This window comes from Anopheles arabiensis, chromosome 2 (assembly GCF_016920715.1).
Source record: "Anopheles arabiensis isolate DONGOLA chromosome 2, AaraD3, whole genome shotgun sequence".
Classification (NCBI taxonomy): domain Eukaryota; kingdom Metazoa; phylum Arthropoda; class Insecta; order Diptera; family Culicidae; genus Anopheles; species Anopheles arabiensis.
Genome location: NC_053517.1, coordinates 2,899,844 through 2,926,455, shown reverse-complemented (window position 1 = coordinate 2,926,455; position 26,612 = coordinate 2,899,844). Strand labels below are relative to the sequence as shown.

General features: G+C 45.6%; 1 protein-coding gene across 23 annotated transcripts in view; it reads left to right on the top strand.

Annotated features, from left to right (window-relative positions):
- Positions 1–26,612, top strand: part of LOC120898748 (box A-binding factor) — a 104,955-nt gene that overhangs the window by 52,818 nt on the left and 25,525 nt on the right. For 17 of the 23 annotated variants that reach the window (XR_005738697.1, XM_040305005.1, XM_040304999.1 and 14 more), the window contains exon 2: positions 11,882–12,887. The exons of the other annotated variants lie outside the window; for them this stretch is intronic. Coding sequence is in view for 16 of the 17 variants with exons in the window: in XM_040305005.1 (XP_040160939.1) it covers positions 12,230–12,887 (658 nt within the window). In the remaining variant the exon portion in view is untranslated. The remainder of the gene's footprint in view (positions 1–11,881; positions 12,888–26,612) is intronic. 23 annotated transcript variants of the gene reach the window in all.

Genomic DNA, 26,612 nt, shown 5'->3' with positions numbered 1-26,612 from the left:
ACGATAAACGTTTGAGGATAGAAAGTTGTGGAAAGTTAGCAAACGCACGTCTGCCGAAGAGGATGGTTAAAGGCAAACTGGTTTTAATGGTGAGATAAATTGCGGTGGGTGACGATTTTGGTGAATTGGCAAATGTTAACCCAAAACAGTGTTGGTTGGCTCGCTCGATCTCGCCAGAAGTGAAAGGTGTAGTAATGGCCGTTCTAAGTCATCGCAAATATTTGTACCCTCTAAGTGCAGATTGTTGTTTGTGAGCTAATAATAACGACATTCTTTTAGCAGTTTCAAATAGCTTTTATCATCTACTGCACGGTATGAGGTAGACCAATGGTTTAATTTGAACTTTTGGAAATCCCCCTCCAATTAGAGCAACCAAATAAATGAAGGCAGTATTATGAGTGTTGGTGTGTGTGCGTGTGTATTTTCTTGCCAAGGGTTTCTACTTTCAAATATCTGACCAAACTATCCTTTCACGCCACCCAGCACTGGTGCGGCCAGCGGTGGCTAATTGCAGGAAGGAAGAGTCAGGTACCGCGCGGCACGCGTGCATCTAATGACCAACAAATAATTAGCGCGATTGCGTGAGCAATGATGCCTGAAGGAGGCCACCCTTGTTCGCCTGAAGGGTTTTGTACTTCCAAAAAGTGTTTCTTCGTGTGGACTTTTCCGCCAGGCTCGTTCTCCCATGTCCAGTGTGCTCCAAAGTGGAGCAGTGATGCCAGTAAGGCGAGCTTAACGCGTGTGTGAGTGTCATAGGGTGCCAGAAAACGTCGATCGTTGTCTACGGATTGAAGTTTGTTTTCGTGCCGCAAACAATTGAGGCTAATCACGTTCCGATTTATGGCGTATACAGTCTAGTGGAGTGCTCCAGAACCCTCAGTAATGTTGCGACAACAGGTCCTTCTCAGGTTCTGTTGCTATGCACACCAGCTGTAACTAACGGTAGAATTTAGCCCAAGGTTTTTCTGTGATGTCGATAAAGTCGTGAAAGTATCACACGGATATTATCATTGGAATGGGAGAAAATGTAGAGTAACGTTTTTGTGGGTGACACTTTGCTCTGTTGCCGTGCACATTGTAATCAGCAGTAGAACAGAACCTACGACCGTAGTTTGTTGGTGTGACCGGGTTTGTTCTAGTTGGTGTTTATGCTTTAGACATCTTATCATCTTTGTGCTAGTTCGCAAGAAACGATTACTTCTTAGTACCTGTTTTTAGAGTGAAACTACGCTCATTTTGGACTGAGTGACCACCTACTTGGTGTAACGCCCTTAGACCTTTTTTCCATGTGTATGGTATAGGAGGCGACTCCAACGGCGCGCAGTAATCGGTCGGAAACAAGCTTTCTTTGGTGGACCGCATTGAATCGATTTATATATACAAGAGGTCTCCCGCCAGGTTTCGGCTTGATAGGAAAGGAGGTTCGGTAGTTTTCTCCGTGTCGTTTAATGTAAGCTGCAATCGATTACCCACAATGGGCTTTTTTCCCTCGCGGTGTGATGATTGTGTGAACAGCCCAGCAGTAAACCTTAGAGCGGACGGGCCACAGTAGGATGATGGGCACATCACACAATTGAAGAAATTAAGCCGAATAATCAAATCGGTTACGATCGATTCTTCGCCGACGGGAGGCATGCAGGCATCTACACAAACCGGACGGTAGAGACCATTAAAAGGTAATGGCTGTCGTCGCGTCGCGCCCAGTTGGAATTCGGCTCTTTTTTGTGGGTCTAAAAGTGGTCAACGACAGCACACCCCCACATGCAGTAAAACGCCAAGTTCGTTTGGGCTACAGCAGCAGCAGCAGCAGCAGAGCGCGCGGTCGATAAATCGTGTACCATTTAGAGCCGCGTACGTCGTCGTGTGCGTGTCGCCACAGAGCCAGGCGGTTGCTTTCTTTCGATAACCGCATGATTTCGAGGAAGAAGGTAAAAAACGGCCCCGTCTCGCGAAGGGGTTGGACGCTCGGCAAGTAGTAGGTCATTCGCATACCGACCTCGGCGTGGTTTGAGGTGGACGGTGCGACCTCCTATGTATACGTATGCCCGGCGTATGCAAATGATTGACCGATAGCTTCTTGGCGTGGCGACGCGTCGCCTGCCGACGACAGGTTGCCGTGTACTAGGCGGGGTAATGAAACACACCACTGACATTGCCAGCGTTGCTACGCCCTTAAGAAGAGCACGCGAAGCGAACGCCGTGTTAGAGTGTTTTCGATCGAGATGACCCCAAATTTCGACCGATTTTGTTTTGTTGGGTGACTTTTTATGAAGTGTTACAGTTGAAGTCGGTTAATATGATGCGTCTCGGTAGTGACGGTGTTATAAAACTTTATTTAAGCCTCATTGACACGCGAGGCGTTCACATCATTGCTATGCTTGTGGACAATACATGAAAGTTCTTTAATTATGTATGTGTAGAAAAGTATGATGATAAATTTGAATTTCTGAGAAATTGGTTATACTTTACAGCTAGTACCTTGCAAGCCCGCCAATCGTATCAGTGAAAAGCTGTTAGCTCACTCCATTAGGAGCTCGTTTATTGTTCTATTTGTTCTAGAGCACATCGACCTTTTTCTATGGCATTGTGTTAACATAGATCGATAGCATGGGTCAGCATTAATGGGACACTCTGGCTGGTCACGCTATTGGGTTTTCTAGATGGTATTAATCTAATTTGAATCATTTACAAAGAATTAATAACAAGTTGTGTTGCGGCGGTCCGAGTAGCTATATGTTGCGTGAAACCATAAAGATTGAATCTGAGACCCTTCATTTGTATTCAATTCCCCAAGAGAAGTAATTTTCGTTTTACATAATCGCAACAGTTGGGTAAAACAAACAACCCCTTACGAGCTCTGTTTTGAAGGGTGAAATTTGAAATGCGGATCTTCCTAGCAACCATTACGACTGCTCGGAATTGGAGTAGTCTTTGGTTAATGGAATACCAAACATACGTAGCTTCGTACCTCGGTATCCCCGGCCCCGGCATTTGCTGAAGTTGCGTACAAAGAAGTTGTGCGGAAGATACGGGGCTGTTTTTTGTGTCATTGTTGACCAGATAGCAAATGATATGTGTAATTATCCATAATTATCCTTTTCCGGACTGATTCTCGACCGCGAGGGGTGGGACAAATTGGAGAAACGGGGACACATTTGTCAGCTACGGTTGCGTTGGTTTTTGTGTGCCATCCCGCGGCTCTGTCCTGCCGCCGACAAGCGCCTTCATGTCTTTTTCATTGCCGGCAATTTGTTAGCTCTCGGTATGAGGTGAGGTTTCGTTTAGGGTGAGGTGAAGAATGAGCGATAGATAGTGTGTCATTAGGCCGCGGAAGTTTTGGCTGATAATTGAAAATTAGTTTTTCATATTCGTTCAACGGACGCTCATGCAAACGATGAGGTGTAATGGGGAAAGATATGCTTTTTTGTAGGCTTGTGTATGTACCTAACACTGTTATTTGTAGGGAACGCTGTTTTAAGTGAACCGTTTGGTACAAGATAATGTGAGTCCAAGTTATCTACAAGTTGGACGGTTTCGTTTGCAATGAGCTTTAAAGGGCACGTAAGAATGATTTTTTGTTGACGATAACTAGTGAAGAAAGTTGCATGGAGCAACGTGTGGCATGTCTGAAAGGCGATTTTGTGGAGCTTCGTTGACCGATTGGCAAGGTCTGTGTTAAACTGTCCATGCCGTATCGTTTCCACACGAACTGCTCAAGGTTATATGCGGTTGGGGATAGTATTTCGCTCGAGAAGTGGGGCTAGCTTTGAAGGATTAAATTAAACAGCGTACCATTGGAACCATTCGGAGAGCGGATCAATGACCACGGGAGTGTCCAGTAACGGAGAACATTTTACGAGCCTGTGGGCTCAAAAACGAACAAGTAATGTTGTAGCATTCCAGAACTGCCGCGGGAAGTCTGACATGCAAACAACGCAGAAGCTATGTGGTCAATGCGCCATAGGCTCTCACACTATGCTGCGGTTGGGTAGATTTATAACCATTGCGCTGTAGTTCTGCTCACAATATTGTGGTTGTGTTCTATGTGTTAAGAGACAGTGAACATTGTTTATTCGGTGGTAGCTCCTAGCAGTAAAGCTCTATGATAAATGATGTATGATGGTCAATAACTCTTGTGTGTTGGTAAATCGCCAACACAGGATATATTTGCGCATACAATGTATCTTTTATACAGTCAAAATTTAATTATTTTTAATGTTTGGATTGTCTCACACTGAATAGGCACACTGAAAGATCACTGTATCTGCGCTTATGCAACACAAGCAACAGTGGTACCCGTTCAATTACGCTCAACTTCGTGTCCAATGCTTATTGAAATCGAAATTGATCAACGAACGACGGCAGCCGGGAAATTGGATTCTTTGATTAGATTCTGATTGGTTTAGCTTTGTGGTGACCGTTTGGCGATCGAGTGCAGCAGGCAAATGGGCTTCGGTTACTTCTCGCACGGAAAGCTTGCCATTTGCTTGATCGATCTATTCTAGCACAAACGATAATTGGCACAAGGTGTGAGCAAAAGGTGGACACACAGAGGAGGTACGAGCTTTTCAGACAAAATGAATATTAGGTAACTATCAAGACTTCTGGAGTCACACGTTCGCTGGTGTTACTTCGGTTGTGACGAATGACCTAGCGTCTAAGCTTCGACACCTAAAGGTCGGATAAAAACACTACACAACCCGTGTCCTACGGTTCTGACAGCAAGAAGCAGACGCGGGTATTCAGAAAGGTCGACAGAATGGTCCCATGGTTTCAGAGTAAAACATTTTGTTTTACTCGTTCCGTTTGCTTGTTCCCTGAGGATGGCAATGGACGATATTGGGGGGAGTAGTTGGCTTTAGTGGGGTCAGCGAGGCACAAAAATGATCCACTCGGATTATGTAAGGATTATCAGCTTTGGCTCGCGACACACGACGGTAGTACGCGTCGAGCCGTAGCTTATGGTTGGCCCGGTCCAGTTTGTGTGTGTGTGCGAAGGGCCTTGGAGGATTTGCCAATTCTCGTGGACGATGAATGTAGGATAGTTTCTCGGTTGCGAGTCTTTCTCCATCGAATCGTACCATTACAAACAGCCCATGGTATGTTTATTTTCGGGAGCCTAATTGGATAACGATATTGACAGAAGTTGTCCAACCGCGCGGTTGTGTGTTTGTGTGTGTGTGTGTTTGCCTCGCTTTTCGCAGATATAGAGTACTAACCTTCTGGAAGCTATCAATTGACAATTAACCGTATGCTACTCACTATTCCCGTGCACTTGGATGGGATGGGACGAGATAGAAGTCCAGGGGTTGGAACCGGGTCGTTGCACTAATTGACAAAATCGAAAATCGATCCACGGGTCGCATGCCGTAGATTGAGCTAAATGATTTGAGCTGTCAAGTTTGCTGTCACGGCACACATAAACCCACAGGGGTTTCAATTTATTTTGATTGTTTCCAATCGAATTGCAACCGTTTCTAGCCATCCTTTTGGAAAAGCATGGACGATACTTCCGTGCAGCGGCCAGAGAGCAATATCGTGGATTTTTTTTTATTTGTGCGAGGTTAAGCGAAAGTCAACTCGAAGCATATTTTTCCTCGTTTGCAGGTCAACCGGGTGACGATAGATTTCCCCCCGTGCAGAGCTATCTTTTTTCCACCTCAGCTAGCAGCTAACTGCTGCTGAAACGGGCAGCCAGTCGAACGTTTGACTCGAGGCTCTCCCTCCTATATCTGGAGCATAGATGCGGGCGTCGGCTCGATCTTTGATTTTATTAGCGATCTCGTGTGATTCGATCACATCGCACTCCCCCGAGCCAGAGGAAGTAGAGAAAAAAGGCACCCGACTTTTTCTCATTTTAAACGGAACATTAATGAAATGAACAGTTTGACGCGCTTCGTCTGTGAAGATACACTTCCCCACGAAGACTGCGTTCATGGAAAGGGGGACAGCAGCGAGATCCCTCGGAAGCATCGCATCTGCTTCTCGCACACGCACTCCAGAGTTATCGAACCGGCAAAATCCACCAGACACCAAGATTCGATCGGGCTGTTTGCTGCGGGCCGTGTGTTTGTGGGTCTTATGGTGTACTTTCTTGCGGTCCCATGGCACCGAAGACACGTCGGCGAAGAAGCCTCCCTTGCCTGTGCTGGTTGGCACTGATGGTGATGATGATGATGACCACATCTAATTGTGACTGACTTGCTCTAGTTAAACCGTTTTACATTATCGCAACGCCGTATCGCTTCCCACACCGCGCGCCCGGGCCTGGCGGCTGGGCGTTGTGTGTTTGGTTGTTTGTTTATACGAGCACACGAGAGCCTGTCGGACGGAACAAACGGGAACGTAGAGAGGGAGGGGGAGAAGATCTTTCCCTGTGCACTGCTGTGGTATGGTGGAAATAAAAGCATTGCATTTATTGCGTTTCGGATCGCAGCACGGAGCTCGTCGTTGACTCCGGGGTCGGTTTGTGTTTTTGGAAACTCGGTAGAAAAATATTTCCCAATAATCGAATGCGTGTGTTGTTTTTTTTTTCGAGAGCTGTGTTGAGGGGTGTATAGCATTTCGGTATATTTCTCGCATTGTTCAATTGGTTGTGCATCATCACCAGCGCACATTGAACGGGATGAGGATGGTTGGTGGTAGTGGCTGAGAAAACATTGAGCGCACGGCGCAGAGTATAAGAAGTCTCCTCACAGTTGGAAAGGAAAGTGAGAAATGTTTAAAGCACGTGTGGTGCGACGATCGTTCGAAAAATGGAACACAGACATAATTTGTGTAGCTTAGGCGTTGTCTAATGTGTCGTCCGAGGCATCCCGTGTTCGTTCAAGCAACAAGAGATAAGCGAAATACGTGAGTGATAGTGCGCATTAGACGGGAAGTAATCGAAAGTTCTTGATTACCTCGAAAGCATTTCCGATTGCAACAATTTGGATGAAACGGATCACTTGATTGGTCGAGGGAAAAAGTGAAGCACAACCTCTCCTCCTTCTTCGGTCTACCGCGAACCGCGACACAAAGAAAAGAAAACATTCACTGTTGCTGGTGCTCTGCTGGCTTTTGAAATTGGTTCGGAAAAACTAATAAATTACCAAATCGTGAGAAAAGTATTACCATACCTTTCTACTGCTCGCGATCGAACGTGATTGAGCCCGAATCGAGAGTGTAAATTGACGTTGGTTTGTAATCGTTTATCATGCTGGCACACATACACACAGGCGCAAAGCAGGGCTTCCGAAAAGGCTTCTCACTTCTTATTGTACTTATCACTTGGCACGACTGCCACGAAATTGCCTTACCGCTTGCCCATTGCCTCGTTGTTGGTGTGAGGCAAATTGTAGATGGCAAAGCCTAAAAACTGATCCAGCGGGTGCTAAGTAGTGTAAATAAAGTGTAGCTTGAGCTGTTGTCGGACACGGGACGGGGCGTGTGAGTGGCAAATAAGCAAAATAATTGTAGTACTGGGTGGGGAGGAATGAGGCAGAAAACAACAATTGCGCTTGGTTGGCGACTGTTTGGCGCAGTGATTGGATTAGGCCTGCAAACGGTCTGTGAAATATGGAATAGAAAACTAATCCGAGGCCAGTGGGGTGAAGGAACCAACGTCGCAGTGTGCCCGGGGAAGTTAGATTTATGGCGGGCAACCCTCGGTGTGCTTCGTGATTCCGATTTGTGTTCCGGAGATGGATGATTCACAGCGAGCCGCAGAAGCTGCTCGGGACTGCGAGAGTGAAGCCGCTAGACGCTCACAGCGAACCGATGGAAGAAGGTGCACGGCTTTGGTGCTGGTTGGTAGCAAAAAGTGAAAGTGCAGCAGTGCGCTCTCCATATGCATATCGATACATATCAATCAAAAGTGAAACACAAATGATACGCAAACCACAGGCGCGCACTGTGTGTAACAACAGGTATCGGCGGACCGCGAGAGCCCTCCCGGTACACAGCACAAGATGAGGCCAATCCATTTTGTGGTTTTGCGGGGCACGTGATGGAAAATACTCTCATGAGCGGGGAACTGCGTGCTGAATGATTGGGGCTGCGCGCTGGAAACGGTATCGAACTACGTTCACTTGACCGCAATCGTTGCGGAAGTGTGTGTGTGTGTGCTGTAGGAGGGAGAATTCTGTGAGGTTCCGCCGCGGCAGTCCATCCTGGCCTTAGTTCATTGTTTAGTGCTGCTGTTGTTTGGCCGACAGGTGGCAGCATCTTAAAGAAAAAACCTTCCTCTAGTGCTCGGCAAGATGTAAATACCTGTTAGACAATTTTCCATTAGACAATTGAGCTGTAATCGACCGGTAATTACCGGCTTTTAGGTTTGCTCGGGTGCAAACACAAGATCCGCTATCTGTGTGCAGTTGAAGGCAGGAATGGCGCTGCCGTGTATCTGGATCGGGTGCACTGCGGGAGTGTGTCGACGCTGCATTAGCCTCCTCGCCTGTCTGGCTGGACCACACGATGGCCGTTAGTCGGTGGAGCGGTAGTAGCTCACGTTGGCCCGCAGGGTACGCTCACACTCCATTCACTTAATATTTATTACGAGCTTAAATCACTTTCAACGTCTCTATCGTGTTTTCACCGCGGTAGCCGTGTTAGGTAGCTCCAAGCATTGCGAACGCTGCTAAGACGTCTGCTAGCTACTAGGATTTCAGGAGACCCAGGCACGGTCTTGGTTTGTCAATAAACGATGATTTTTGTGCACTTCTTGTAATGATGGCGGGACACACAGTAATGCGCAACACTCCATTGCAGAGGACAACAATTGACAATCGGGCGAAGGAGAACTTCTGCGGAACGAATCGATCTTTGCTCAGCAACAGGGCAGGGAAAGGGGGTGAATGGAACGATTTCCTGTACATGGAAAATGACTGCAAGAAATGTTCAATTCTTTTCCACTTGCGCAGTTCAGTTGCCATTGCACACACAATCGCACAGGAAAAGCCCTTTTGTGTCCAATCGATCGCTGGCCACCATTAAAAGCCGGCAGCGGGAGTAGATTAACACCAATGGTTGGAGGCAGAGAGGAGGCTACTGTTGTCCCTTCATTCGTTTGGTTCGTTTTAAAAGTGCAATCGTGCGCAAACATGATCGTGTCGGGGCGAGAGTAAAAAAAACCACCCCGTCATGTAAGAATAAATGGGCAACTCTGGGTGACGCTCCAGTGTCGTCCGGGTGTAAAGACAGAAGTGCACGATCGTTGCAAGTGGGATGAAGGAATTGCTGCAGAGTGAGGTAACAGACATACTCATTCCATCACAATGGTCACCGTTTCTTGCTTTCTTTTTTTTGCCTGCAATTGAAAAGGAAAACTAATTTTCCACAGTTGACCCACGTGGCAGCAAATTTACGGGGCTCGCTGCTCAGGTGGTTTTTGACTTGTGACCAGTTCAGTTGTGATTTTGCAACCATAAAATAGTGCACCGAGCGTGTTTTTGTGACCTGTGAAAATGATCGACAACCTTTCTCGGGGGGAGCGAGTGTTTCTGTTTGTGTGTGTGTGCGTGTTCGTTCGGGTGTGGTCTAGGTGTACACTTTCGCCCTAGCACTCCATCTCCATAGAAAGTGGTAATGTTTCTGCGATGTCTTTTGCCTATCGCATTTGGTGCCCGCGCGAAACACAAGTGTCGGGAGGTCGGGAAATTGATTACCTTTTTGTTGCCGATTGTTTATTCCCTTTTTTCCACTCGGCAGTGGAAAGTGAAAGCACGACGAACCGGGGCGATGTGGCGGGCCTCTAGTGCCAGAGCACGCTTGTTCTGAGTGCAGATAGTAAATTGCGCACAAAACGGAGTGCGCAAATCGGAAATGGAAAATCGGGAACGAGAATCAAGCTCAAGCGCTCGTTTTAATTTGCCGTTTGGGTGTGTACAAAGTAACCGCAATGGATATGGGGAAGACCATTTTGGTGTTTGCTGAAGCACCCAAACCTGAAACTAGAGCAAATCGAAACGAATTGTGCTTCGCCTATTCCAATTTTCTGCCAAATTTGATGGAGAGGTGCCTCGCCAGGTGGTTTGGCTTAAGAATATTAAACGGAAGCCGCACGATTCAATTATGAAGTCGTGTGCTAGATATCGATACCGTTTAGCATTACGCACGTCAGAGACGCATCGCGATTTGGGAGATGCGTAAAGCAGTGAAACATTCAGCCAAAACATCTTGAACGAAAAAAAGAAACATGTTTAAACCATTCTGGAACGGTCCGTTTTTAAACGGTACCCTGCGGACGATACCATCATGTTCAATGGTTGTTTGGGAAGGGTTTCCGTTACAGATGCTATGGACAGCACTTTTTTGTGGATATCAGTTTGAGTCGAGGTTGGTTACTTTTTTGCACAAATTTTCCCATTCGGAAGTGCGAAGACGCGTAGATTCTCATGTGGGGTTTTTCTCCTCCCTGCCAAATGATTGGACAATTACATTTTCCTGTCGTTGATACATCATTGATCTGCTTTCTTAATGATTTTGATTGAGCCACTCTCACTCTCCGAGATGATGAGATTTCGATCTGTCTGTTTGTTGTGTGTGTTTGTAATCACGGTTTGCCAATCGATTGATCGCCCCGAACAGATTGACCATCGTCCCGTGCAGCACCACCACCGTTCGATTGATCGGTCAACGCTCCCGCGGAGATGAAGATCGATATGGTTTTTGACGTCAAGCGCAATGGTTTGGAAGTTGTGAAGTCATGTGGTGCCACGTGCTGCCCCCCTGTCGAAATTTGCTTTGTGCTCTCGTTTGTCAAAGGTAAACAGGAAAGCTGAAATTGCCTAAAACGGGTACGCACACGGTAAGCTTTATGTTCACATACATGTTTCTGGCATTGCGGTCACCTTCTGTTCGTTCGTTGCAAATAACGGAGACTGTGGTAATGATGTGACCCCTGATATAGTGCACTTAATCTGGAGTAACATGTGTAGACGATGAGCTTCGAAGTGTTCAACAACTCTAAGTTGGTACATTGATACGAACGGTTTATCCATATTGTGACATCTTGAGTGGTATCGCTTCCGTGCAACGATATCTCGCTTCTCAATTTGCCTCTCTCCAGCATCGAGCCGACGATGATATGCTGGAGAAAAAAGAAATTCCATAATGAATAAAAAATTAAAATGCTGCGATACATGCTGCTGGTATTTTTCTTCTCGCACCTGTTTGTTCACTCAACGTCGATGGATGGCATTGGAAAAGAAAGTGAAAATTCAATTGATACTAAAGTCAGAAAAACAACATCGTTAAATGTGCCGGGAAAAGTAGAGCATAGAGAGAAGGAGAAGCAAACCACGCAGACAACACCATCTCGGTTGTTAAATTATGACTTGAAACCGAAACCCTGGCACCTATATGGTTAACAAGCCACCAGAGCAAACCTTTTTGGGGTTTATTCGGGTGGTGTGTGTGCCTTTTTTCGGTGTTTTGTTCCACGCTTCCACCGTGGTGCATCTGACACCGGCTAGGGTCGCGTTATTGTCTGGGTCTTGGGGATACGGCGGCGGTGTTCATTAGCCATAAATTATATCGGGGTTGTTTGCGTCCTATTTGAGGTTTTGTGAGGCTGGTTGTGCCATGACCACCCAGGAATGGTAGCACGCTACTTGTGTATACGTTGGAGTTGAGATAGACGCTGTCTAAGTCTATGTTGCGTGCGTGCTGTTTTGTGTTGGATCTGTAATTATAACTGTCAAATAAAATTAGGAACGAGTGTTGGACTTTTCTGAAAGGTTATTAGTTGGTTATCTAGTAGTGATTTCAAAACGCGTATTTCTTAGAACTTGTGGTGTAAATACTGTAAAACAATATTACAATAATAGAGTGCTTTTGTTACTGCGTTAAATTGTGCTTCTCCTAATATTTAATTTATTCTCCATCTCGTGCGGTGCTACAGAAGAAAATGAGCGATAGTTGAAGAAATAACCTAGCACAAAGTTATCCGGAAACTACTGCCTATCTAGCGATGAACCGTAGCCGATAGTTTAATGTCTGTGATAAGAAGAACGTTTGAGATTTCAGCTGTGCAAACAGACGACCCTCCTGTGTGTCTCGTGCTTGTTCTGTGATGGTGCTAGTGTAATATAGAGGTATTCTGGTATAGTGATAGCAGCAGAGAGTATCCGGAACGTCCTGGTTTTGCTGGACGCATGTTTGACGTGCCGTGCCTTTAGTGTGACGTGTTTGGATAGGTAATCGATAAAATAAAATCGACCGTGGTGCCGCCCCCTGGACTGCCAGAGCTATGATATCGGTGAAACGTCCAAGTGTTCCAGGCCACCCTAGTGCTCATCATCACCATCACCATCACCACCACCATCATCATCACCATCAACAACAACCACATCAACACCATAGGCAGCACCATCAGTTGCATAGTCTCCAGAACGGAGCATCCAGTGCCAGCGCGGTCACCTCGGCACCGTTGGTGACAACGACATCAGCAAACAATAATCGTCTGATACGCAGTCGAAATCAATTATCCTCTACCGGGAGCAACGAGCAGCAGCAGCAGCAAGAGAGCAAACATCAGACGCAGAACCATTGGACTAGTGGTGGCGTTGTGTCCAATGGTGGAGCAACGGTAGGCGCATTCGGAGGTGGTGGTGGGCAGGTGAATCGACCCACGGGAGCAGCTTCTTGGACCGGCACGGGAAGTGGATGTTCGATCATAACGAACGGCGGCAGCCTGTACTACAGCAGCAGTAACGGTTACGGTGTAGGCACGGCCAGCGTAAATCCCAAGATACGGGACATCTACGAGTTTGACAGCCTGTTCTTACTACCATCGTGTGCCTTAACGTCCGATAAGGCACTAAATCTTCGCAAGGATCTTGCTGCGTACGACTTTGACATCAAAATTCTGGAGGACAGTCCACGGGGATCTCATAACGTTTGGCAATGTAAGTGTGCGCCTGTCTGGTTGCGGAATACTGATTCTTTCACCACGCTGTCGTGTGGAAAGTGAAAGAGGATGTGCTTTTTACGATCTTACTTTTACTTCTCGAACATTACGAAACAGCATTTTGATTAACCTAAATGTTGTACAGATTGTTTAGACGAGGATTAGAGCGAAGGAAGAAAGAGAGAGTGCGTAACATGACACTGGATCATAAAATGGGTAGTAACAATCATATAAACATTTCCCATCGTTTGATCTCGCATTCGTTCAGAGATTGTTCTTTTGTTTCATAAAGCTCTTAACTGCTCATCTGGTAGCTAGCCTCGGTAAACCAAGATTGATTGCTCGATTGATATCGTTTAGCTTTGCCGGCTGCATGAATGCGTAGTAAAACGAGCTTATGCTAAGCAATTTAAATCATATCAATTGCGGCCATCGATTATGATCGCATCAAGTCACTGTTTTGTCTGGGAGCAGCCTGCAACTCGTCGGCACATTTAAGATTTCATTCAATTTATGAATGCTCATTATCGAATTGTAGAAAAGAAATGTTACTCACCGTGTGCAGCAACGATATCTAAAACATGCGAAGAGAAAAGCAAACAAGTGGTCGCTACATGCTATGGATTTAATAGAAATGGAATGTAAATCAGCTGTTTACTTAGGTTGTTGATTGTGTTGTTCAATTACATTTTTCGCTATCAGTACAGTTTCTCGCTTTAAAGGGAGAAACCTGTGTCTCGCTTTCAGGCGGGCGCGTTGTCTAGTCCAATTCATAGCCTTTATTTTATGGCTCTATTGCTACGCCGCTCGTGTCTGAGTGTGTTTGTTTGCTTTGGCGCAGCGTAGAGGAACGTGCTCTCCATACGGCATCGGGTTCATGATCGTAAAGGGGGAACTTCTATCAGCTTCCGGATGTTTTCGTTTACTTGTGTGTTGCCGTTTGGCTCACAACGAAAAGGGAAGTGGCACACGATCACATTGCAGCGAGAAAGCATATGCTGCTCGTCCGTCGACTGCAGGTTGCTCATCACATCTGATCGATTTCAGGATTTTGTTTTGCTGTAAGCAACACTGCTATTGATTTCGCTCTCCGATCGAAATGTGTATCAGAATGAAAAGTAAAACCTTCCCGGGGAATGTGTGTACGTGTTTCTGTTTCTGTAAGGGCGAGGTCTCATTACTGTGCATCATTGGGTGCAAGCGCGAGCGCGCACACACGCCCCTGTGTCTTCAGATGTGTCTCCGCTTTCGGTTAAACGTTTGTTTCCGGTTACATTGCCCAGGTCCCGCGGGCTAAGGGGGACATCTTTGCAGAAAAGGCACTTTCAGGCCGTGTTTATGGAGCGTTCAATTGACTGGTTTGTCGCTGTTGAAACAAGCGTGTGCTCTGTGTCAGTTTTGGACGTGCGCGCTCGAGACGTCTTCTTCGTCTGGACGTCAATTGGCATCACTTTCACGCCTTTCGGGCATGGTTAATGAAGGTGGCTTTCGCTATCTTGCCATTTTTTTACGTGTGCCGTCCAAGAGGCCGTCCAAGAGAAAATTGCACATCTAGATGGGCGAATCGAACGCGTGTGTGTTTGCTTCTACTCAGAAAACATTAAGAAGGTTTGCCAGACGGAGTTGGCTACAAAATTGGTGTATTTACAAGAACATTATTTCATCGTCGTTAAGACAAATATCAGTTAATGTTGAGCCATTTGCAAAAGGTAATAATTTTCAGTCTCAAGGGCAATCATTACGAGATATTATGCCAGAAAAGTGGGAAATTGGCACAAATGGTCGATCCGAATTGTACCACTTATGATTTTGTAAGGTTATAAGGTTTAGAAACATGTTATGTGTGTACGGGGTTTGAAGGATTTTTAACATTTCTTTTTCTTCTCTTTCCAGGTAAGTGTTGATGATCAGTTCACAACCGACGAATATTGAAGGTGGTTGGTAAGACAATTAAGAAACAATAGTTTGGTCTGAAGGTTAATGTTGAACTATCACAATCACATTAAACAGGATTATTTCGCTTTGAGGCACATCTCAAGCGCCTCAGGCGAAGAAGCTAAATATAATTTCGGGTGACGTATTTAGTGATAAATTATTTCGATCGAATTTTGAAACTACGTTAGCTTCATTAGATTCGGTCTATGATTGATTGAAAATGCTGCTCCTCCAATGGTCTAACATGAGCATTCCATTATGCTGGGAAACGGGAGTAAGAAATGGAGTTTTTTTTGCACGTGCACTGTTGGTACCTCGCACTCCACCATCTGCTCTGATTTGGCTCATTTTTCATGTTTTTGCCAATAAAAAATAGGCTACACTTCTTGTCGAATACGGCTCGAAGCAAGCGCAAACGATGTTTTAATTATGACAAACGACCCATTTTCGGATGAATCCGTTGGAAAGAATGTTGCTCTAATTTTGAATCCGTTTGGTATGTGTAAGAAATCTTCATGTATCTACCTGGTGGAAATGTTTTTGAACCAAAGGTATTTGTTATAATTACTTTTTTATACATTAGTGTCACCGTTTTACAACGGTCTTAAATCGAGGAATCAAAATGACACTATTAACTCAAAAAGTCGAATGTAAATCACTCGATTGGTGTAATTAACCCATTTTTACTTCAATTTGATGGTTGAACTTCAAGTCACATTTTATTGTTATATGAGACTGCAACTGCGCTCGCAAGAGAGAAAGAAAAGCATCCAAACAAACAAACAAACTAGTCTGATGATTGTTGATACAATTTGATGAACATGGTCGTTCGATCGTAGAAAAGAGGTTACCGTTTACCGATCGGGTACAGGTTTCCCTAGACGAGGAATGAAAGGGCTAGTAGGGTTGATTGTAAGGTGGTGATGGAAACGATACTTATGTTGCTGAGTTTTTTTCCGGATTATGTTCAGTATCGTAACTTCCCGCCCGAGCAAGAAGAAAACCTAGTCACATGGAACACAGCATAAGAACAACAATTAACGGTCATTTAAAACATGCGATTGTTACAAAGGGCTGTTACTTTGTTTTACTCGTTTCATCTATGGTTGTTACGCCATGGTGAAGGAGGTTTTATGGTGGGTAAGCTTTCTTTCAACCTGGAGAGGGGTCCAATTTTTATGATTAGATGGACATTATTTGTGTGAAACTGCACCTGTTGTAAGTATACATTTCAGACGATAGCATTACAATAAAATGTAATTCAAACATAAACGAGACATAGTTAGTTGTTCGGAAGTGATTTGAACTCGGGAAATTGAATGCTTCGCTTGTCTTGATCATGTTTTACAAAGCTGTTGCTGCCACACCGAAGCAGATGCCCCTTTCTTCATCACCTTCATTGGCAGAGGCACCGTGCTTGAGCATCGATGTGATTGTAATCGCATGGGAACATCGAAACGAGCCCACAGCTTGAAATGAGCCCCTCCTGTACTAATGGTGCTAAATGCGAACTAAACGAACGATTTCGCGATCATGTACAAGCAGCAGAGCGCAGGTCTGGGAATTTGCATCCCGCTAGCTCTGTGGAGCAGCATACAAACCACAAAGCACTTAGATTCGCACTCATTCTCGACAGTGGTGTGTATACACATAATGAAGATAAAGCCCCCCTGAATCCCATGGTATTTAATTAAACCGGTCCGCGTGAGCACTACGGGCGGGTTCGTAGATGGATTGTAACTTCTTTTTTTATTTCACTAAAAACTGCTCTTACGCTGTGGGTAGTTTTTTGTTTCGTTTGTTTCATCCCTTGCACAACGTAATTCGGCGAAAGGATTTGGATCGTTTGCATGGCAAAGAAAAGAAAAAATAAACTATCCCAATCATGGCAATATCCCATGCGCACCATCGTTTCGATTTTGTTACCTTCGAACGAAAGCAAAGATCCATCCATGGTGGAAGGTTCTCTGTTCTGTGCGTGCTTTTTTGCTTGAGGCGATTGGGTTTGCATTCGAAATTAAGTTGAAAATTTAACCGTTTGTTAGCTGGCTCAACCTATCGATCCCGGGTGTTCGTGGGGTACCACACATTGTAAGATGCTCATCCTTTCCATTTGTTTGTATTCAGTGTAGTTCTCTAAATGTTTGATGGGTAGTTTGATTGCACAAAACACGAAGTAGTAGTATGCTTAGCGGGAACACGCCAAATGGAAAATCAATTCAACTGTGCCCAAAGTGGGAAGTGGAAACCACGATGATACCCTATTCAACACCTCATTGTTTCTGCCCGTATCTGGCGGTTTTGCCAACCATTTTTTTCCCGATGGGAGCCAAACATTATTGAGGGTTAGTTCCGATTGCGGTGCCTTTTCTTTGCGTGAGCAATCGGTGCAAAGGGGAAAAAACCTTGCCCTCATTTTGTGTGGAGCAGCATAACTGTTGTTCCTTAGAAGGTTGCTGTTGTTTCACCGATGAGAAGCTTAAATGGTTCAATTCCCGAGGTGTTCTACAGGCTTAAAAAGGGTTGGGCAGAAATTTGGTAGGTTCCGGTAATGGGTGGGGAGAGTGGTTGGTAAAGATTGGGCAGATTTTTATCAAGAGATATGAAAACTTTTTTTATGAGGATGGTGAGAGTTAAGTCTAACCCATTACGCCCAACAAATCGTTGCATAAATGATTTACCAGCCGGTACATCGATATTGATGAAAGCTCTGAACAATATATAGTTCAAAGGTAGAAGAAGTAGTTCAGCTGTCCATAATTAAGTTCTTACCCCGTTCGTTATACTGGTTGGTATTAGATATGATAGAGGATCTCTACCAAGATCAAATCCAAGAATATTTATAGTTGCCCAGATTGGACATATTTCTCAATGTATCCTACTGATCATTATAACGAATATTTGCTCACGATCATCTGGACATAGAGATATCTATCTCATACTAAGTAGAAGAATGTTCACTGAAATACTTCTTTCATTACTGACTTGAAAAAGCAATACCTCAATGGCCACATGTTAGTTTTGTAGGCCATGCAAGTAAATTGTATGATGTACTGTTTGTGTGTCATGTTGCTTACAAAAGTGTGATGCCGGAGTCTGTTGATTATTAAAAGATTCTTGCACTGCATACATATTTTCTTTGGTTTCAAGATAGTTCATGTTAAAAAAATGGGAAAAAGATTTCAGTTTTCTCTCCACATGTAACATCCATCCCATTCGTAGGTAATTCTGATGCTAATCCCCTGATGTAAAATTGGCAGACAATAAAGAAAAGGCAGTAAACCACCCTGCGTGACCTAAAAAGGGCATACCATTTTAACGGGAACTGAGCGCACGTGGTTTCGGTGCTGCTACATCCGTAATTTAATATTGAGGAATAGCTCAGCTGGTTTCTATCGTAGGCAGATGCTCATGAAGATGCATTTGAAAACGCTTTAAAAGAAATGAGGTGTGAGTAGTTTCTTCAGGGCTTTTCAGGTGTTGTGTGTTGTTGGTGAGGTGTGCTCAAAAGTGTTCGACTGAAAAACGACACTTGATAAATGCTCCTCCAACCAGATGCAAACAGTCATGCTATATGAAGAATATGCTCAAGTACAACCCACCAGCTATTCAATGGCACTCCTTATTGTTAATGCAGCGTAGTAAAAGTAATGTTCTGCAAAATTCCACACCTGTGTAGAAGCTTTCCTTGCCTTTTTTGTGTCCAAACAAGGAGCGCAATCGATAATCAGTCAGTTATGTTTGATTTCGCCTCGAGCGCTACCTAACGAACTATCTTGCTGGGCGAGAAAGAGTTCTACTCTGTATCACGGTGCACGGTGCGTCAAATTTGCGGTTTTTCGTTTCCCCACCTCCGGGTCTTTGTGGTGCCAAACGGAAGATGGAAGATGGAAAAGATTGGATTAGAGACCTGGGCTGAACCGCTCGTTGGTCTTAACTGGTGGGCCCGGCCTAGATGGTGGCTGCCGACTGAAGACCGTATCTCCGCCGTAGGAGGAGTCTGAAACCGTACGGCACTCTGTTCTTGTGCGCGTTTGCGTCTGCAAATTACGTCCCGCCCGCCGAAGGGTTAGGGCCCGATGCGTAATTGCGCACAGAGCGAGTGACTTTCCGGGCCAACTAACGGTACATCCGGTGAGGTCAGAATGAAAGTGAAGTTTTTTTTCCTGCACTGTGACGGGAAGTGAAGGTAGAGATAGAGAGTGAGTGGGTAAGAAAGTAGCAGACACGGTACGGGGATTGTCCCACGTGGAAGTTTACAAGATCTGTTTGTGGTTCCGTACGATAAGTACTGCGACTCACCGAAGGGCCTAGCGATGACACGGTATGCGACGTTCAGTGTGAACTGGAGCAGTTCATTTCATTTTTCATTATCCATTTATCCTGCGGCTGTGGCAGAAACGGTGGTGACATAGTTCTCCGTCTAATAAGAAGAAAAAATAGATTCACTAATCAATCGTGTGCCGCATGACATCATGGGTGTTCGTCTGATGGTGACGAAGGAGATGGAAGGAGTTATTGAACCATATCTCATTTGATCTTAGCAGATGCCTCTACTTTTTTCAATAGAGCTCTGTTGGTTGTTTTGTCTTGCTCAGAAAGCTAAAACAAATGTATTGCTTCGCTTGCAACGGTCCTTGTATAGTGTCGAAATGGGTGGGTGTCGAAATGCTTTTCTTCTTAGTTCCCGTAGTGCCTTAGTGCCTTTATTTGCTCGTCACATTTGCCTTTATTTGCTCCCTGGGGTACGCAAAACCATGCCAGAAATATTGTGATGGAAGCTTGATTCATTTAGTTGGAAGCCCCAGAATGTGATTTTTATGTTTATTGAGATGCAAGTTAAATGATCTCGTATTACACACGCTGTTTTGCTGGTTCCTTATGGTTGGGGTGGAGCTCAGACGTCGCCGTCTGGGCTGGAAATCGTCCATGGTGGTCTAATGCAAACATGGTAACTGGATGGAGTATTGTTGAGGTCGAAGAAAGAGGAAGTCTCCTTTGGCTGAGACGTCGTTGGCTTTCTCATTGTTGTCTGAGCTAAGCTTCTTGGCTTTGGCTTTTGTGAAGCATCTTCTTTAGCCGAGTGTAACGGTTGTAACAAGGTTAAATCGATTCTTGGTTATTGGCTTTCTGCAATGTCATATCGAAGACATGGCATCCACAAGAGTGTTTAAACTGTCGTTATCCGTGGAGTATGGAAGATCAATTGAAACGCCACAGACAGAGGGGGAATTTGCCATCACCATATTCCACCGTAATACCTCGCGTGGTGTGACCTTCGAACGTGGGAACGGGTTGAGCAACAAGGCAAACGTGCAAATGTGTGATTAAATGTTGTCTAGTCTCACGCAAAATCAAGCTTTCCCACCGAGTTGCCCAATAGTGGATTCTGTAGGAAGTGCTCGGCTCCCATCATGATGACATTTTCGCGTTTCCCAAACCCTGACAACTGTCTGGGTCATGAGTATGTCGCCTACTAAACGGTTGTTTGTCACTTTCTTTGCGGTCGAGTCGCTGTTGTTTGAGTTTCTGATTGATGTTAAGCCATCAGTTCCGGGGCTTGAACGAGCGAGGTACGTACCGTTTGCCACTGCCGAATGTGCCGTTGGGCGTCGTGGGAGAAAGTGTGCACGACGGAGAGGGTGAGGGTTTACATACGTTGCCCCGGGGGAAGAAGGGAAGGACATGTCAACGGTGATGCATGCCTTGCCCCGATGGTAACTATCATCGTAAGCAATGCATCGTAGTTACTTGTACCAGTGTCCGACGTGCCCCATCCAAGCTAGACAGCCTTCGCATAAATCACACGCAGCAGGAGCCTGGGGAGTTGTGAGTACGGCTTAATTAATTACTCTCCCTTTCAAACAACACCTTTAAGATAAACGATGGGTTTGGTGGGTAGGTTTGAAGTCCAGCCCAGGTTCGCCAACCCTATTGACAAATACATCCGGACAAGCATGTTTGTGCATTTCCACTTCCGTGTTGGCCTGTCTGAAGTTTGGACAAAGAAGTTTCTTCTGCAGCCACACACCCAGCAAGAGTGGTGCAACAGCGTGGAGCAAAGGTCTAATAGCAAATATTGTTGTTGGTTATCTCAAAACCACTTTCCATCACTATGACGCATCACTGTCTGTGTGTGTGTGTGTGTGTGTGTGTGTGTGTGTGTCTGTTGGCATTTTGGGAGTCTTACGTGCACAGGCAAAACGCAATCACAGGGAGAAAAATGATGCGCGAAAATGAGGCAAATCTTTCGCAAATCTGCTTCCGAAGCGGAGCCATGGAAATCTTCTTCGTCGCTTCATTAAAAGTTCATTTCGATAAATTTGCAACGCTTTTACGTTTTCACTTTCCTGCCCGCCCCGTTTCTCCGTTCACCAGTTGGGCCCTTTCCGCGATGGGGCCTGCATACGACTCGTTGATAGTAAGGAATAAAATTAAAAAAAGCAACAACACAACCGCGCCGCGGACGGTTACATTGGGAGTTTGGGGCCCCGACGATGGATGCGCTGGCTGGCAGCCACGTCCGTTGTTATGCGGGGCGAGTATTAAATAAAAATAAACGGCAAATCGTTGCAAAAGCGTGCAGTAAGTCTCCGTGTGGAATGGTAAGACGATGATTGTGCTCTTCTGACGTACGTCTGGGAGTCATCGCAGCGCTCGCATGCATAACTCATCGCGTGCAGATGTCATCGTGGATGGGTACTGCGAGGCTTCGGAAGGTGGGTGTGGCCCCAGCGTGTCCCAGTGCAGTGGAACAGAGCTGCCTTGCAAAAAGGGAGTCATAATTAACCCTTCTCCGCGTGCCGGTGTGAAGCACTTCATATCCTTTTGATAATGTTCTGCCCCAGACGCGGGGTCATATGAGTAGGTGGTCAGTGGTTGCAAATTTTCACCTACACACGCGACGCCGTTTAACGCACAGCGTGCGGAACTAAATGGGTGTGGAAGAGTTTTGTTTTGTATTTTCGTAAAACTAGTGCCGGGTCGGAGTGTGTTCCTCTGTGATAGTCGTCGGTGAGCTCTAAAACCCACGCATCGGTATGTTTCGACGCCTCCGCCGCCTCGTACAAGCGACACAAAGGCGAGCGAAAATTGGAAAGATGCTCAATGACGCAAAGCTTTTGCGATGGTGCGCTTATTGTGGTATCGTCTCGATGCTGGAACGATTCGATTTGATCGAAAAACTCATCTTCTACATTTCAAGCTCATCAATGAATCGCGAAGGGAAGGCAATGAATTGATTCGGACGTATGTATAAGTAAGGTTAGGAAATAAAGAAAAGAAGGCCAACCCGTTCGTGGCAGGGCGATTGAATCGTCTTGAAAACCCTTACAGCGACTACCGGTTGACGTATGAAATCGAGCATGGAATTATGAAGCGTTGTATCCTCCATTAGGCGTTGCGTCTAAATGGTATTGCTTTTGCTTTTCGGACATCCTCGACACCGCGACCTCTGGCCACTCACCCACCGCCCTGTGTGTTCCGTTTCGACGGAAAAAGATTCGTAGCGCTTTCCATTTCGAATGACGCGATCCGCAGCGGAAGGTTTATCTAAATACCATCGCCAACGTCCGGCGGTGTGGCTGTCTACGTTAGCCACCGGGCGTGTTAGGCTTCTGGTTTCCCATGCTTTTAACCGTTGTGTGGATGCCGCCGTACCGCTTTCGGTCGGCAGCGTTTGGAAATGTGCCCCGAAGGTGTCTGCAATCGATGTAACTCTCTATCATTTGCATCGGGCACGTCGGTGTGTTCTGGTGCACCGGCCTAGGCGGGCAGTACGGTTTGCTTGAGGGTGAGCAAGTTTCGTTGCTCGTGCTGGCGCACGTCGGAACAAGTGTTGAAATTACAGGGATTTCAACGCCATCTCGTTCAGATTTTTTGCTTCTCCATCCGTAGCTTATAGTCTAATGAGTAGCGAGGGTAAGTATCGGTAGCGCCGATGTTTAATAACACGGTGCGAACGACTACTTCATATGGTCTTCGCAGGTATGCTACCGAACGGCTTACAGTAGTCACAGATGTAGTGCATGAACTTGATCTTTCGTGATTCGATGGTGGATTAATGTGTGCTTTATTCATTCGTTTGGTAAGATTGGATAGATTAATGAGAAATTGATATTCTTTACCAAGGGACTATGGGAGTCGCCTTTGATTCAGTGAGTAGATAGAGTGTTGTCAATGTCAGTGGAGATGTATAAATGGAAACTACGATAGGTAAATCTGGCTCAGCTACAATGAGGCCTGTAATTATGCAAGTAAACTTTCTAATCCAGCTGCACAGAGTTTAGTAATCTCCAATAAATATGGATTGCATTAGAAACATTCAGTATATTCACTCAGTTCTTCGTTTCCGCTGATTTTATGGACGACTTCCATTACCATTACCAGAGCAAGGGTTCATTTATGCAACCACCTAAGCACCATCAACAACGCTCAAGTCAACAAGGCACTCGTAGTTTGGAGTGAAAATTAAAAACTTATCTCAAACTCACCGCCCGCAGATGTTCGAATGTTCCGCCTCCATTCCAGCGTGACAAGAAGCGTTAAAACCACTGCTCAAAATAACACCACCACTTTGCTTACAGTCAACGTGTGGCAGTTAAAATGCATCGGTCGGTATTATCTCGCTGGCCTTATTCAGGTTTGGTAAGCCAGCCAATAGTCCGTGGAGCGGGAAATGGTGAGAGAATTTTAAATGGTTTTAGTACATCCCGGCGGACTGCAATTTTCCAATCACACACGATTGATCTCGAAAGGGATCATAATTAATTAAGCATCGATTCCTTAATTATTGCCCTCTCACCGGGCGAGTGGCTGAAGGCGTTCGCATACGGTGTTGCCGATGTTGGCGTTCGAATGGCCTGTAGGCACGACAAGAACAAAGGAACATAACCATGACCCGCCGAGCGGGCGAGTAACAAGGATACGAACATGCTTATTACTGTCGTATCGATTTAGTAAAACGTACTATGATTAAAAAAAGCGCGGCTAGAAAATTGAAACTTTTCACTCGGCGAAGAAAGTAGGCGAGCGACAACACAGCGCCCTAATCACGTACAGCGACACATGCACAGGTGTCGACAGCCAGAGGCAACCTTTTGGAGAGATAGCATATTTGTGCATAACGCTCGTTATGAAACGTGTGTTTTGTACGAAAGGTACGGCAGGTTGAAAGGAGGTTAGCCGTTGTAAAGCCTTCGTCTAATGAAATGGCAACCGATCTCATCATCGTCATCATCACCTTCCCGGTTAAGGGTAATGGAAAGCTGTGGTTACGACTCGACAGAGGGCAGATCCTGTGTTATGATGTATTGTCCGTCCTGTTTTTCAGCAGAGGATATAGTATGGCAAACATACAAAAAAAAACGACAAACCTTCAACCCGAAAGGTAAACTACCAGTGACGGTTGTACGAAGTTTGAACTGATTGTTGGTCAGAGTCGAATTGCTTTGGGTCAGTTTGTCTCTGTCTGGTACACACCGTGCTTTAATGGAACGGCTTCTCCCATTGAGTCGGGCGTTATGAAACGCGATACACAGGCGGTGCACAGGCCATGCCAGGCTGGGTTAATATGGTAATAATTCAAAACTTAAAATTAAATAAAGCCCCTTCGGTCGGGACCAGTGCGACTTCCGCAAGTGCATGTGAAACTTGTTCATTCAAAGGGTTAATTGTTGTTATTCGTGCGCGCGCATGCTGCAGGATAAACTTTCGTGGAAAGTGAAACTGTTGTGAAACGATCGGCCGGTCCTTCGCGCACCGCCGCCGAAAAAGGGGATGTGTAGCTGCTAGCAGTACCTCATACTTCATACAAGATAATCAGCATGGAGTGGGTTTTATGTTTCTTCTTGAGCATAAATATTGCATCCTTTCGTTCGTCGCGCAAACGGGTGGCTAATGATTACCCGTATGGGCAATATTAATGCAACCGCCATCGTGCGATGTGCTCTGCAGGCGGCGAAGCATCATATCAAGCATCCCTTCAGACGCGTGGCCAGTGTATTGACGTAACGTGATCGTGTCATAGATATGATTCACCATATTTACTCATTTGCAAGCTCACTCCCACAATCCCTCGCAGGAAGCCGTGTAACAGTTTTCGCCAGCTTTCAAGCGCCGCACGTGTCGATAGTTCAAAAGGTGTATTTGGTGTGCGCTGGTTGCTGCACCGAGTACCCGTCCTACGACGGGAAAGGTGTATCCGGAATGGAGTGTAAATTGATAGAAATTTGTACATGCTCATCTTTTCCATAAGCTACCATCTCGGGATGTATATATGCCGACAGTGCAGCAGGAATGAAACCAATGATTATGCAATGTCTTTATGATTTGATTATACGATCATTATGATTGTAAAGTGTTATATCCGTTTTCAGCCGAACGACCGGTCCATTGGTCGGACAGGACGATCGTAGATTGCTCGGAAGAGACAGTACCTTCGTTCAGTACAGCCGGAGACGGTCGCCGGTGGATCAAGATATAACGTGAAACGATCGTTCAGCGGTGGTTCAGGCTCATGTAATGATGCTGCTTACAGTTTATGGATGGGTCACTGTGTGAAAGTGAAAGCAGTCACCGCCAGAACGGAGCATAGTGGGAAAATGTCAGCAGGAACCAAGGTCCGCCATAGGACGTCCTGCAGTGCAATGACTTGAAATATGAGCTTTTATGAGAATATAACATGCTTTAATTAATAGCAATATCAATCTTGTTGTAGTAATTGTACTTATTGCTGACGGTGATATCAAAAATAAAACTCATAAAAACATTCGTGAATTGTTGACTGTTTGTAGTTGCTCGATTGTCACTCATCGTAGAGGGTCACTCACCATCCGTCAACGACACTTTGCACGTGAAGACCCTTAAACCATGATCGTGATCCTTGTTTGACGCGGAGGAAGAGGTTTAAAAGGCAACATCAGTTACTGCCACCGACCGTTCCGACATGCCGAGTGTAGAGTGCCCTATTACGGTGCGGTTCAAGTGGATGATAGATACTGCTCGTCTTGGAGCATTCCGTTACGTTTTTCGGTATTCCTATCCATCAGTTCCACGGGTCAAAAGCTCGATCTGTCGTGTCGTGTCTCGGTGCGCTGGTGCGGATTTTGGCCGGCGTGCAGCCCGCGCCATGTACACAAAGACAACGTGCGCGGCACAGTCGTCGCCTCGTGTTAATCGGTTAAAGTGGGCTGGAATTCCTCTCGGCAATTCGTTGGCGTTTCGATGCCGTGGAACTTGTCATTAGCTTGTCACGTCACGAAACGGAAGATACGGCGATACGATTTCGATCATCCACCGGGACTGGATGGTTTTGTGGCACATTCATTTTGAAGGAGGCACCCGATGACTTTTTACGGAGATTACAAGAGGTCTTGGGTCGTGTGTAGCGCCCGATCGCCAATAAGGAAGTGGAGGTTTTTCGGGAATTTTTACGCTACACCGATGGCAACCGGTAAGCCGGGGGTGAGATTGATGATGACTTCATCGTTTGCGATCGTTTTGGTCGTGCGGGGGGGGGACACAAGAGAGGGTGTACTACGGTCGTTAGCGAACGCGTTGGACCAAACTGAAGTCACTCTCTAGATGTTGCTGCCGTAGCTATATCCAGTAGAATCTTTATCGACCCGTGACCAAGCGACGAGCGTGCCGTAATCGGGCTTTTAGTTTGTTTCTTGGTTGATGGTCAATGAAACTTGTGTTTTTTTTTCTTCGCCAAGCAAAGGAATCGGTTGGAAGCGCTTTCCTTAAGCAAATCAACGAGCAGATCGTCATCCATCATACACTGATC